Genomic DNA, 14715 nt, shown 5'->3' on the forward strand with positions numbered 1-14715 from the left:
ATATATTAGGGTAGCGTTCCGGCCCGTTCCGGGAACTTTTTCGCGTGCAAATGTAGATTTTGGGCAGTAATGGGTTAATGACAGCACATTGTTCAACCTTCCCCATTTCCAAAATGTTCTTCTTGTGTGTTTGCCTCATTTTCAGGTGAGTTTTGCTTCCATTATATATATAAGGGTAGCGTTCCGGCCCGTTTGATTTGATGAAAGGCAAATGCCATTTGTCCTGTGCAATTTGGGTGGTTAAGCAAAGCTTGATATGCTCATTTCTGGCAACGTCACATCCCATTGCGTTTATTGATGAGTCGCCCACTTATATTTTTTGGACTTGGCCCCTTAAACATGGCACTGGAGGATCTTCTAGGTGCGGCGGTGGATACATGATAAGTCCATGGGTTGCAATCTGCGATGGAAACCCGTGCTAGCATGAAACACCCCCAGAGGAGCAGGCTCTTCGGAAGTACAGGGGCCGTTGTGCAAAACGATTTTAACAAAGCAAACAACACTATTTCTAAATTTTTTTTTTTTTTTTTTATTGAAACACCAGTCTGACATGTCTCAATGCAAGCATTGTGACATCAGACTTTTATTACAATGTGGTCCTATGTATGAAGAAATCAAACACAAATTCAGACACCTCCAAGCGATTGGATAATGTGCATTGAACATCTTTATAAGTTGCACTTTAAGGCAGGTTCAAGTAGTATTAGCAAGTAAAGCCCTCTGCAATCGTACTTTGAAATAAACCCTCACACAACACTCGAGCCTGTCTAAAATGACAAGCTCTCGGCTGAGTTGTCTCGTAGAGGGGCGGGGCGGAGACCCGGGACACCACGCATGCGCGAACTACAGAGTTTGTGTCACGTGATGTAAGCACAGTCCTTTCCCCGTTTCTTCTGCTGAAACGAGTCGCTGCCTAGGAGGCTCCTATCCACACTTCCCTCAGTACTCAGGAGCAACACGCCATGAGCTGTCAGATCACATGCGTGTCTTGGGTCCAGAGGGGCGTCGCAAAGGAGACTCCGGACAGGGTGAGACAGCGACAAAGTAATGTACATAAGTAACTAAAGGCGATTGATGAACACAGACCCCTCTAACGGTGTGCAGGCAAAGGTTCAACGTGGTTAAAATCCGGTGTAGTAACGAATCGTACCGCCAGCATGCTTCAATGCAAACAGAAAGTTCACAGGAGACACAGTGTGTAGCACTTAATGTTGTGTGGGAGATACGCTCTCACACAAACGTAAACATGTTTCTGTTGATATGTGTCACATTGGCATGTATAGCATTACAATGGCAGACTGTTACACTCCAGTAACAACCTACACATGTATTAACATGCACACAAACCGATCTCTCACGCGTAGCTTCAAAGTATCTCCCAAAATATTAAAGGGCTATGTGGCAGTGCCAAAAGACTCTTTCCAGCCACTGTACATCTCTTAATGGGTTTATAATTCAGGCCCTGGCTTACTGTGCAAATCCGAGGTCTGGACAACCGTTATTTGTTGCTAGCATTGACCTTTCCATGGCTTTTGTAACAAGTTGTGGCAGAAACTGATAAAAATGGGGCTTGCATGAGAGTTTGCTGAATATTCTTATTTTTTTACACTCGGATAATAAGTTGAAGGTTAGGTTGAACATGCAGGGGGCAACCAGTAACGAAATAGAACGTAACGATGGTCTGCTTGGGGAAAATCTACCTCGAGTCGCATTTGTATCTCCTAAAATTGACGGCCATCATTTATGATGGTTGGGGGTATGCAGACGAGTCCTTTTAATGGACTATGCTCGGCATGGGCTGCAAAGGCTATTACATTCTTTTTACTGCATATGCTGTTTTAAATGATTTTAAAATTAATGTGCAAAACAAAATTGGTAGTCAAAGGGTAGAAAGCTATGGCGTCAGATGGTTTGCAGATAGAAAAGCGTTGGTAGCCACAAAAGAGTTAAAGTATTTGTGTTTCCAGTTAAGGTCAAATCCAACTATTGAAGTTACTCACTTGGATTGAATTCTAAGTGAATATTTTTATTGCACAAATGAAGAGAATTAATTAGAAGTATTGTCGTTTCACAATTTTCCTGTTGATACATGTTTATGTCAGAAAGGTTGTACCTGCCCTTTTGTATGGCTTGGAAATCAATTTAGTAGTAGATAGGATAGATTTGAATGTGATTAAAGGGCAAATATGGAAGGGAGTGTTGAATCTGTCAGCAAGTTGCTAACTCAGTGGTCCGTTGTGAACTGGCACTAATACTTAAAAGGTGGTTGTACTGGCAAAATATTGTGTAATTATAATTATGTTCGAAAATCTTGATGCCTATAGAAAATTCTCTGTATGAAGACGGTATTTGTCCCTGGTCGAGGGAATAGAGAAATTCATGCCCAATATATATTTTTAACCAAACAGTAGAAGGTATCGTGGCAAGCTGCGCGATCACCCACTCCTAATTGGTTGAGAATGTAACAGCCAAAAAGGAGTCAATTTAATAAAGATTGGAGTGATACTCGGTACAGTATTCATAGTTATGCCTGAAGTGGGAATTGGTTGCTGAATTCGATTTAGCGTTTACAGTTCCTAAGATTCCAGTTAAATCGACTCCGTACTGGAGAGATTAAACTGACTAGAAGCAATGCCATTCTTCAAAACTATGGCAGTGAGCACTGTAAAGAGTTGGGAACAGTAGATATTCTAAGGCATATTGTGATAGAATGTTCGTGACTGTCACAATGTAGGCAACAATATTTTGGTAAATTTGTAGCTGACTCAACTTGGATCAAAACAGAGATGTTTTCACAGCGAATTGTCTAGGGTGATGAGCTATACTTCACATTAAAGCTGCTAAGATGTTTGAAACATTTTCGTCTGGTAGCGCTAAAGTAATGAAGGGACTGATTGGGTCAATTATTGATGTTAAAGTGAGAGATTGTACAGGCACTTTATGAAATGGTAAAAGTAATAGCTACTTTTCTTTTTGATAAGCTATCTTCCCGGAATGTTTGTTTTAAATTGTAACTATTAACTGTGATTTTATTTGTGTTCACAGTGCTTTTATAATAGATCTAGGATTCGACTATTAATTGAATGTGGAATCTTATGCATGTATTTTATGAACTTATGTGTTTATATGTTTTGATTCTGGATGTGTTTACTGTACAAAAAATCTAGATGCTAAATTAATACATGTTAAATACAAAAAAAACTTTTTCCAGCAAGCAAAGGTATGATTTAAAATGCAGACATTGCGCCTCCCCAGTCATTTACCGACTGCATGGTCAAAAAGAGTACCAACATCTCTCAATATATGTGCCTTAATAAATATCAACAATATGTGAAATGTACCTATTGTAAGGGTGCAGAAGTAAGACTGACGCAGAGGGGTCATGGTGTTGGCTATAAACTTGTATTCAAAGGTGCAAAAGGAAATGAAAACCCCAACTCTCCCTAACTCTAAGAGGGGTTTCCCCGCCTCAGTGGAAATAACTAGTGTCAGAATGTCCAAAGTAATTGCCCCACTGTCTGGTGTCAAAAACAGAACGCTGTCCCTTACGCACTATGCTGCATAAACAAAAAGGAGGTGTCTTCTTGATCCAGACGGGTGTCTCCCTTCCCCTGGTCAAAAAAGGCAGTTCTAGTTAGATTCTCTTTGTCTAACTCCAGCAACTCCTTGGATGTTGGAGAAATGTCTTTATTTCCGCATCATTCCTCAGGCATACAAATCTGTTATTTGGAGTGGTAGCTTTGGTTTACCCTCTATGGCTACTACGCTGAACAGCTTTGCTTGGATGTTCTCTCCAAGCTGGACGGGTCCCTGACCATTGGATGCAGACCTGGTTCCCTCTCACTAAGTGATGCACTGTTCACGCATTGCCCGGATGTTCTTTCCAAGCGGTAAACCTGGTTCACTCTCCTGCCAAGCCTTAGACAGTTTCTTGTACTCTCCTTTCCGGCTTTACTCCTGCTTTCTGTGGGTTTGGTTCACTTTCCTACCAAACCTTAGTACACGTCTATGTATGTACTATATGGTTGCGAGTCCCAGACTCGCCTCTTGGCTTTTACGATGACCTTGAAGTTTCCAAGCCCCTGTGGCTTCGCGCGTACCTTGTGCTTGATATTCATGAGGGCTGGCTCCCTTGAGGCTGCTGGACTCACTTGTGGTATGCCGGCAACTTCCTAGAGCTCCTCCCCTCCTGCAGTGGCTCCGCAGGTCTCTTCTGTTCGGGGACAGCATGCTAGTGCGACTGCGCGGTCCCCCTGTCTCTGGGACGCCTGGAGTGTTGTTCAGTTTCTGGGCCGTGCATTCCTCACGCTCTTGACCAACCCCAGATTCTCTCCTCCTCTGCACGGCATCCCAGTCAGCGCCTGTCTGTACGTCGCGCTCACCTTGTCATTCTGGGTTCCTCCTGGAAGGGTTTAACACTCTGTCAAGTCCTTTGTTGGTTTTTATCTTCCTTCTGCCAATCATGGACCGTGAACCACTAGACTTCTGAAAGTGGTTCCAGCGCTGACTTTTTATTGCTCCGCATTCCCTCCTTGTCTCAGTCCCAGGTGCGTATTGAGATAACACTAGTCGTCTTTCTCGTCTCAGTACTAAGTGAGTATTGAGATGGTAACTCACTAGTACTCCTCGTCTCAGTACTGAGTATTGAGATGGTAACTCACTAGTACTCCTCGTCTCAGTACTGAGTATTGAGATGGTAACTCACTAGTACTCCTCGTCTCAGTACTAAGTGAGTATTGAGATTGTAACTCACTAGTACTCTTCCTTGTCTCAATATTCTCTATTGGAGTTGCCTTAGGAAAGTAGATGGGATGTTGACTGCAAGTGGAGAGGAAGGTGGGGAAACTCTGGAAAGGGGCACCAGGGTTGTGTGTTGGGTGGGAATACTGCATTCGCCCGATGTGGTCGTCACTGGTCACAAAGAGGGTCTCACCTCCCATGAAATCCACCTGCTCAGTACCAACCCCAGGGGGACTATCGGGTAGAGGCCTCACCACCCCGGCCTCATGCGAATGAGCTCCCCCTTTGGAAGCAGTAACAACATCATGGGATTCGTTACATTTTGTACAACCAACCCTTTCCTTTACTGATTTCTGTAGTATGGTCTTGTATGGACTTCATGTGCCATACGGTCTCATCTAAAACATCCTGTGGTCTAGTTGTTACTGATATTATAAATGTTATGTTGGTGGGAATTTGTTCAGCACACGGCAGGGTTCGAAATTGAGTGGAGGTGGGATCTATTTAGCTCCTGCTGTAGCCTTGAAATCAACAGCTTCAGGAGCTACTCTTGGCTCCTAGGGCCAACTGGTGTCTTCCAAACTTGTAAATGTAACATTCACTTGGAGTATTTGAGAATGTTAATAAAGAAGAATAAGAAAACACACATCTAATACACACTTAAACACAATAGTTGATACAAAATGAACAAACACTTAAAGGAGCATCTCTGGTAGCTCCTGGTTCCTCTGCAGTAGCTCCTGCCTACTGGGTGATGCCAGACACCCAGTGGTTTTTAGAGCCTGTGCATTGACTCTCAATTTCGAACCCTGCACTGCTGCCATCTGTATGGTTTCTTATGTGCTCTGGAGGCTATAAAGGAGAGTTGATGTTGTTTGTTTAGTTAGGATCAGAGTGTAAGTACAAGACAAGATTGTTGTGATCTTGTGTTGATGCAATACACACAGACTGGAAGTACCCTGAGCTCGGCCTATACATGAGTTTCTTGTTTCAGAGAATTGTGGCATTTGTGTCAAGAAAAGAGGCTTTGTGTGCCCATTGTACTAGTATGCATTGACGGGGGTGGTGAGATATATTGGTCGGTTGATTATGTGCAAATGTCTGTTGTTTGCTGTCTCATATGTGGGTTATTAAGAGATTGCATGAGTGGCTCTGAATGTGTTTAGTTTGAACATGAAAATCTGAGTGGTTAGGGTTAACAGAGACTGAAATCAGATGTACAAGTGTGCATGTAGTTTCTTTGTCAGTATTCTGAAGGTGCCCAGATGGCGGTCTGGAAATGGGTGTATGGTGCTGCATAATACACATGCCTCCCTTCTCCTCAACTCCTTGCCCTGTTTCCCACAGCGTACCGCAGGGCACCTCTATCTCCTCTGCACTATGACCTGTACCATAGCCCCCTCCCTGCTATAATCCGCTCACACGGCCTGTCTTGCTACAACTATGGAGATGAGGCCAAAATCCTCCTTAGGGTCTTTGAAGGCATCTTGAAGCAAAACACAGACAACAGACTTTAAAGTTCAAAGTAAAATACTTTATATTATACGAAATGTCAGCATGGTAAAAGGCCTAACTTGCCCTATGCTAAGGTTGGATTCCCTACCTGAATGAAACTACGGAAATTCTGACTGCAATCGATCAATTTAAAAGTCTGTCTGTGTTCAAAACCTATACATGCCCTGACATCTAAATTTAGCCAATGTGTAGGGATATCAAATTCAAAAGAAATTGTGTTCAACTCCAAGTTCTGAGATTCCTCCAGCTCACAGCTTTCTTTCAGCTCCCCTTCTCCAGTATGAGAAAGTTCCACAAAAAAAGTCTCAAGATTACCTTTCTCCAGTACAAAGTGATATAGTTCAAAAACAACCCTTGGGGTTCCTTGCCCCAAGTTCAAGGTAATATTGCAGATAGATCTCAGGGTTCCCTTCCCCAAGTTCAAAGCAATATCACAGATGGGTCTCGGGGTTCCCTTCCCCAAGTTCAAAGCAATTCAGTTTCAAAGGAAAACAAAGCACACTTCCAAGCCAAGTGAATAGTCCTTTTGGGATACTTCTTTCACAGTGTCTTTGTCTTCTCCAATTTTAGAGTTCTTTGGTGTAGGCGCAGTTGTCGGACCACGCGGTCCACCCTTCACAGGTCGCGCAACCCAGTACCCTAAGTTTACAATGTCTTTGGTTTTCGCAATTGCAGGTTCCATTGTCTAGGCGTAGTTGGCAGACCGCACGTTCCACCCATCACAGGTCACGCAACCATGAATCCTAGATATAGATTCACACTTGTTTGCCTTCGCCGGGTTAGCCTTTTGGCTTTTTCACAGTATGTCCCTTCCCCTCTGCCAGTCACATGATTAGCTCTTGGCTTTGACAATGCAGGGTTCTCAGTACATTTGGGGGGAGGGTTGCTTTTGATGCCACACATTTAAATAATATATTCACTCTTTCTTCTGTAATTTGTTAAGGAAGTCTCTCCTTAATTTACCCAACAACTTTCTGGACTTCTGGTGGATTAAACATTCATTGTTTGTGTTTTCTTTATCTTTGGGTGATGTTAGATTCAAAGATCCCAGTTCATTATTAAAGAACAGTTAATTTGCACAAGAGTTCCTTTAGCGGGACCTATTCCGATAGTGGATTGCAACTTCGATGTTACTATTTCTGCATGCAAACGCTTTCAGAAACTGGCTTTCATTCATCGCCATATGCGTTTGAGACACACTGGTGCTTGCACTTTTCTCTCCTTGCTGTGCGTGCTGCTCTGTGCTCTACTACTGCTTTCAGGGCCCTCCAGTCTATCCCAACGATACTTGGTGGCGGGGGGGTTCCTGGCACACTCTGCGAGAACAAGCTTTCTTCTGAGGGCTTTTAGGGAAAGACATCATCAGCTCCGCTACCCGCTGCACCGACCATACAGAAAGGAGCTCCTGCTCCAGCGCTAGACACAAGACCCGATTCACACATCTGCGGTATTAGCGCCTCGACGCGTTCTGCTTCACAGATCAGATTCCTGCAGCTTCCTGCAGCTTCCAGCAGTGGTTCGCTTTTTCACTCCTCTTTCATGGTTGTCTTTGTGGTTACTCTCGGTCGGGACTTTCACTTCGACCTCCGCTCCGACCTACAGTCTGACTTCCACTCCAACTCCCAGTTTTACTCTCTTTCTGGCTAGGAGAAGTGCTCTATATAGTTCTTAATCACTTTCAGGCGTTGCGCATTAAACCTAATTCCCTGATCCTCTGGAAAGTGTTTAGCTGGACATGCCTGGTTCTCATATCCATCTACAGGCATCTTCTTCGTCTCAGTACCAAAGTGGTAAACTAGGTTACTAATGTTACTACTCTTGATTGCTTCTTCCTCGTCTCAGTTCTATTAGGTGGGAATTGTGGGAAAATAAGGGGAAAGGTCTTGTTATCCCCCCCTAGCCATAACGGCTAGGGGGGGGTTAGGTTGTTCCTTAATAGGAAAAGGGGGCTACCATGTCTCACCTAAGGGCATCCCATTCCCAGTCCCCACAGACCCCTCCACCCAGGTAATCCTCCCTCGCTTGTCCACCCCCAGGGTCGGGATCCAAGAGCGATGGCCTTTCCCTGGCTCCTCTGTGTAGAGGATCCTTGGGGAATAGGAGGTAGAAAACCCTCAGGTTTCTCACAGATCCCAAAGGACTATTCCAACACCACCCCTGACCTGGCTTCATGCCTCACGGATATCAACCATCGGATAACTACTAACCACCTCCTTTTTAAACCCGGAAAATATGTAATCGTGATCTGCGGGAAAAGTGCTCTCTTAAGCACCAAACCCACCCGCTTGCCCCGTTCTCTACGCCCACCACAACACAGTAAAGAAACTTGGAGGCACTTTGGACTCAGACCTGACACTATCACATCAACTCATTGTCATAATCCTGCTATCTACACCTATGCATTCTCCAACGCATCCTCCCCTACCTCACATACCCATATCGCATCCATCGTCCTCTCTCGCCTAGACTATGCCAACACCCAGTACATGGCCGCCCCCGCATCACAACGTACAAAACTCCAACGGGTTCAAAACACAGCAGCAAGGCTCCTTCTTGCCCTAGGCCCCAGAGAACACATCACACTGCCCTCCGTGTCCTTCACTGGCTTCCGATCGGGGGACAATCCACCTTCAAGGCAATGTGCATTACCCACTGTGCTCTGCACAACACAGGCCCAGAATGTCTACAACACAAGCTCACACCTTAAATGGCCACCAGAAACCCGAGATCAGGCACAGTTCTCCACCTTGTCACCACAGTCGCTAAATTGACCAGAATAGAGGGATCTTCTCTCTTAGTCCAACTCGATCCTGTTTAGCAGTCCGAAGCAAAGAGGATAAACTTGTCTTCTGGAATGCATTTAAGACCTGGCTCTTCCCATATGCATCTCTCAAGCTCTCTTTGCCATGAACATATTTTAGTTATGTTAGGCAGTTTTGGTATAGCAGAAACTCTACATTTACTTGCTTCAGTGCTCTCTGTCAGCACGACAGTGATTTTGATTTGTGTGAGTGGAGGGTAGGTGATCTCACGACACAGGATGGTAAGACTTTCGGCCTTGAGCAACTCTTTTGTGTCACTGTTGGTATGTGTTGTTTTTTCCATGTTTGCATATTATTTAGATGTGCTTCCAATGGCACAGGGTATTCAAGCTTTGGATTTTGGATGCCTCTTGGTGTCTATGTTAGTGCACGTTTGTTCATTTTGTGAATGATCTGGTAGTGGTTTCAGAGGCACAAGGTGTTCATGTTTGGGCCTTCCCTAACTCCTGCGTGTCAATTTGGTGCAAGTTCGCTCATTTGCATCTTGCAGTAGTGTGGGCTCTACAACTGAGAATGAGCCGGTCCTCTGCTTTTTTGTGTGCAGGAGTGAGGTCCGATAAGTATCTATGATATGATATGATATGGCATTTGTAACGCGCCTATACACAAGTGTTTCACTATGGCCTCAGAAGAAGGTTGTGTGGCATGAACTATGCTCCTGGTTTTACATGTGTGGTCTCCTGGATGGACAAGACGAGTGTGGTTATGCAATCAGAGATTGTGTTTAGGATTATTGGTTGGTGAGCCTGGTGACATAAAATCTCCTTAGTAGTAGGCTTTCTCCAATGCTTCTGTTCAAAAACCTGTGTTCTGCTTGAGGTGCATTTGGGCAGAAGGCTTCTAACCTCCACATCCAGAGAGAGGGAGAGGCAGGTTGATGGTATTTTGAAGATGTTTCTAGATTACATTGAAAACCGAACTGAATTAAGGTGGATTTCTTTTTCCCTTTAGGTGAAGCTTAGTGAAGAAGAGTTAAGGAGGCTGATTTCAGAGGCAAAAGAACAACTGAAGTAAGTCCCTGCCATGCATATTTTAATGTTGGGAATGATGATTACTTTCGAAAAGTGCAGGCTGGAACAGAAATTCAAACAAGTTCCCACTAAAATCCTTATTGGTGCTTGTGTTTGACATCGGAAAATTAAATAGTGACTTTTTACTGGAATGAGAAACAAAACTGACATTTGCCTATCTCCTGCTTACAACCAAATTGTTTGATCAGGAAAATTGAAGCTTCTCCCAGAAGCTGTGTTTGGGTCTCCGTGCTGCCATGAAAAGATATCATTTAGCAAGGTCTCAAAATGTGCACTCATCCACTAGCCAGTTGCTATAAATTGACTGTTGGTGAGAAATGGGGTGGTGTGTATGTGGAGAGGTGAGGGAACAAGTAACTTTCTGTCTAGCTAGTTAACTTGCAGGTTGACATTTTTAATCCCTGAATTTCATCCGACAACACATTACACGTGTGTGGCTGCTATGGCAAACCAGAAGCAAGACTCGGACCAAATGACATTGTTTAATTTGTGTTTATTCAAATAAAAGAAAACACCTCATTTTCCCTACAGCTAAACAGTGGATTTCCTTCCTAGGAACCTAAATTAAGTTGCTCGACAGAATAACCAAACAGTCCTCCGTCCTAATCTGTCCAACTACCTGGCCCTGCCACTAGATGAAAAGAAACAAAATAATCATGTTTTCACCCTGGGGTTTGCAACTCTTCCCAGCTGCCCCCCTTTGTTTAGACTCTCTTCAGCACAAATGTTCCTCCCAGGACATGGTTCTTGGCTAGGATTTCCAAAACAATTCTCACCAAGAAAAAGTACAAAGTCAGTCATTCCTCACTCCTTCTACTTATCAAAGCTTTAATCCAATGGCTTGTTCGACTTCTCTCTTCCCAAGACTGTCATTTTCTGTGGCCCACTTGGCTCTCTCAAGTCTTTCCATTCTGGATAGTGTGGTCATCATACTTGGTACTTCACTATCCTTTTGACTTTCAATACTATCACATTGTATGTCTCTCAGGACCCCTCTGCTCTTTCATAGGCTGTTTGTGGTCCCTCTAGAGTCCCCTTGCAGCTGCGAGCCAGGCTTTGCGTCCCTTTTCCTTCTCGGGACTTGCAAATATGATTCTCTTGACTGTCTTAACTTTGGGATTCTTCTGTATCCCTCAGGACGCCCCTGTCCTCTTTTAGATGGTTCTCAACTCTTCTGCTCGTAAATCATTCATGGTTTGGATCCCCCCCTTATAGCAGTCAACTGCCCATCACACTTTTTCTGCACGGCCTGTGTACCTGGTTTTACGATGCACTTCCACCAGGGAGGGTTGGCGATGCCTGCGTCGGCAGCGTTTGTCTCTGCCGGCAGCTTGGTTGCCTCTTGTGGTGACAGCCTTCTCTGTGCCTCACTGGGGCTCGGGGTCTCTCTCTCTCTCCTCTTTCACTCTCTTTCTCTCTCATTCTCTTTCTTGCTCTTTCTCTTTCTTTCTCTCTTTCCCTCTCTTTCTCTTTCTCTCTTTCTCTCTTTCTCTTTTTCTCTTTCTCTCTTTCTCTTTCTCTCTTTCTCTCTCTTTCTCTCTCTTTCTCTCTCTTTCTCTCTCTCTCTCTCTCTTTCTCTCTTTCTCTCTTTCTCTCTTTCTCTCTTTCTCTCTTTCTCTCTTTCTCTCTTTCTCTCTTTCTCTCTTTCTCTCTCTCTTTCTCTCCCTTTCTCTCTCCCCCCACCCCCTTGGGTGGCAGAGCTTTCAACCCCAGCTTTCCTGGGCTTAGCGAAGGTCTGCGGTCTATGCGCCCATGTCCTCTGCATGGTCTTGCCTTCAGGCTCCCTGCGCTCCGCACTCCAGCGGCACAGTGCGCTCTGAGCGGCTCCTCACCTGCCGTTCAGCTGCACGTCAGGGAATCCCCCCTCCAACTAAGGACTTCCCTGTTCTTATAGGAGTCTTGGTCCCGGTAAGTAACATGCTTCTGATTATATTGTAGTAAGTCTGATGAGGGTTCAGCATGTTTTTTAGACAAATCGAAATGCTTTATCACCTTTACAACTGCTCTGGTCCTGAATAGGCAGAGAGTACAGATGTCATCGGGTTTCTTAGTCTACCCTGGGAGTCCTCGTCCCTAAAGGTGGAGTCACTTCCAGTGAGATCCTGCTTGCCCAAACACCTAGGGAGTGTCTTGCAGAGTGGCTCACTTCACTAGGGTCATTGGGGCTGGTCCCCCCTTGGGGAGAAGGGACACATTTCCCTGCTTTGTCACACTACTTAGGAATTCTCATGAAGTGCTAAATTTCCATGAAGTTGCAAAATTGTGGACAACCATTGGTATTAGTTGACCACCATCAGAGTTGATAGACTTGCTGGGTAAATCTGTGGGTAGATCTTTGACTCTATTAGTTCTGTGCTGTGGCTAAAATTATAGTGTAGCAGTGCTGAAGTTGCCATTCTCCCCCCCCCCATCCCCAAAAGAGATCCTGCAAATTTCCTGTCAGCAAGTAACACCATTCTGTATAGTTCTGCTGATATTTCCAACCAAAGGTACTTGGTGCTGATATGCAGTTGGCACATCTGTTGCTGGGTATTGTTGGGTATTAGGAGGATGTAGGGTGTGAGAGGAGTCTACCAACAGCTATGCAACAGGATTAACAAAAGGTCCACATGACACTTCTTTCATCTAAATTTGAGTACAAATACCATAAAAGTAATTTTCATTCTTATTAAAACATGCAATAAATCAAACAATTGCACAATAAAAAGAAATCCAAAGTGCTCTCCCTAGTTCTTTTTCTAAATTTTGTTTTTAAGAAGCGTTTTAGCGCCAGTGCCACATCAAGGCTCTAGAATCAGTTTGAGGTGTAAGAGTGCTATGCAGCACAATCTAAAGCGTCATGACCTCAAGAGCGAAAGAAGCGTTGAAGCCCGTCAAAGTAAAACATATATCCTTTTATTTATATTCTGGGTCGAAAGGACCAATGGATGTTGCCTCTAGTATGTCCCCATACAGCCAATGTTTCAGATCCTCAAGTGCCACAGCCTGTCGGAAGGCTCTGTGATCAATACTAGGTACTCTTCTATCCGAGCATAAGTACTGATAATTAAGGGCAACCGTTTTATTTTTTTCTTCTTCGTCAGCTCGTCCTCTTTCCCCCATAGCTTGAATTTGTTTATATAGAAGTGTACAAACCATTTACGCCCACAATCTGTTATGGTTGAAAGAAAAGTGTAGAGCACTTCACGGTCGACACGAGGGTGTTCTACTTGAAAACTTCCTGGCGCAAAGATTCCTTAATAGCCACCTTGGAAGTGCTGCATGTGGGTTGGCTGATGAGGACAACCATAAATAAACTGGCCTGGATTTATTGCAACCCAGAATGTAGCTTTGGCCCAATTCGTTATATATTACAAAATTAACTGGCAAATTTGGCAAAGTAATCGTTTAAAAATAAAAAATAAAGTAGTTTTAAACACTTGTTTATCAGCATATGGTCCATATACGTAAACACCTAAACCATAAGGGCAATTGCTTTTAAACTGGCATGGTACATTTGCAATATGTCTGTAATTGATTGCTTTCCCAAATAATTCTTTGATTGACCAGTAAGCCACATCAGTCTCTTCCACAGCCACAGTTTGTTTGTCTAAATTGGGTGAGGCTCTACGTTTTTGGGAAAGTGTGTCCCTCCCACCCCACGTAAAAAAATGAATTGATTCACTTGCTCTTCCACGTACCTTCTAAATTCAAGGAATGCAGTTGTCCCATCTTCCCACCAATAACTAGGCATTTAGAATTATTCATGTTTGTGGAGAGATCGCTCTCCTTCATAAACTCTCCCAAGGTGTCGATTAAGCCCTGGAGTCTCCTTTGGGGTCCTTGCTAACTGGATGCAGATGGTAAATCAAAATGCTTGTCGATCTGTACCTTTTCCAAAGAGTTGGTGTACAGGTTAAAGATGGGTAGCCCGATTCTCCCAGCGGCAAATGTGTATCACCGAAGGCAGCGCTCTCGGAAGAGGAGCATAGTAGTTAAGAACACCATGAAACCAATGTAGTATAAAATATGGGAATGTCCACCAGAATATTACTCAACATATATCTTTACATAATGCTATTCAGTAAAACGAAAATGCAGTGTTAGGGAGATTTTTCCACAGCCCACCGTTGAGCGGTGTGAAGGGAGCTATTCTAAGGGGGGACATGTGGGTGTTAAGCAAGTTAGACCAAAACTCTCCCAAGGAGTAACGTAGCAGAACAGTCAGGTTTTGCAATGTGGACAGGATGGGTTTTCAGCTAGGTACAGTTATGACCAATCAATTACACAAGAAGAAAACACTGCACAGATATACTGAGAAAAGCGCACAGACACCACATAAAGATTAAATAGGTACAAGGCAATAAACTTGAGCTGTACAGTATTTTCTAAAATAGTAAAGGGCCCAAGACAAGACTGCTCCCTCTCTTAAAGCCATTATGAGGATACCTACCTGGTGGCAGACTACCCTGAGCCATATAATCTATCGGGGGCTTCCCTACCCATGAGATCCACCTGCTGAGCTCCAACCCCAGGGGGACTATCGTGTAGCAGCCTCACCTCCCTGGCCTCATGGGAAGGGGCTCACCCCCTCCCCAGAGAAGAAAGGACAACATCCAAGGATTTGT

The 14715-nt window shown here is 44.1% G+C and overlaps 1 protein-coding gene across 1 annotated transcript in view; it reads left to right on the forward strand.

Moving 5' to 3' along the window:
• The first annotated feature begins 869 nt into the window (after positions 1-869).
• PWP1 (PWP1 homolog, endonuclein) overlaps positions 870-14715 on the forward strand; it is a 429968-nt gene continuing 416122 nt past the window's right edge. Inside the window, exons 1-2 of the mRNA XM_069628279.1 lie at positions 870-1028; positions 10029-10087. Coding sequence (XP_069484380.1) covers positions 963-1028; positions 10029-10087 — 125 coding nt within the window. The 5' untranslated portion in view covers positions 870-962. The remainder of the gene's footprint in view (positions 1029-10028; positions 10088-14715) is intronic.

The sequence above is a fragment of the Ambystoma mexicanum genome, chromosome 12 (assembly GCF_040938575.1).
Source record: "Ambystoma mexicanum isolate Mex_15411 chromosome 12, UKY_AmexF1_1, whole genome shotgun sequence".
Taxonomy (NCBI): domain Eukaryota; kingdom Metazoa; phylum Chordata; class Amphibia; order Caudata; family Ambystomatidae; genus Ambystoma; species Ambystoma mexicanum.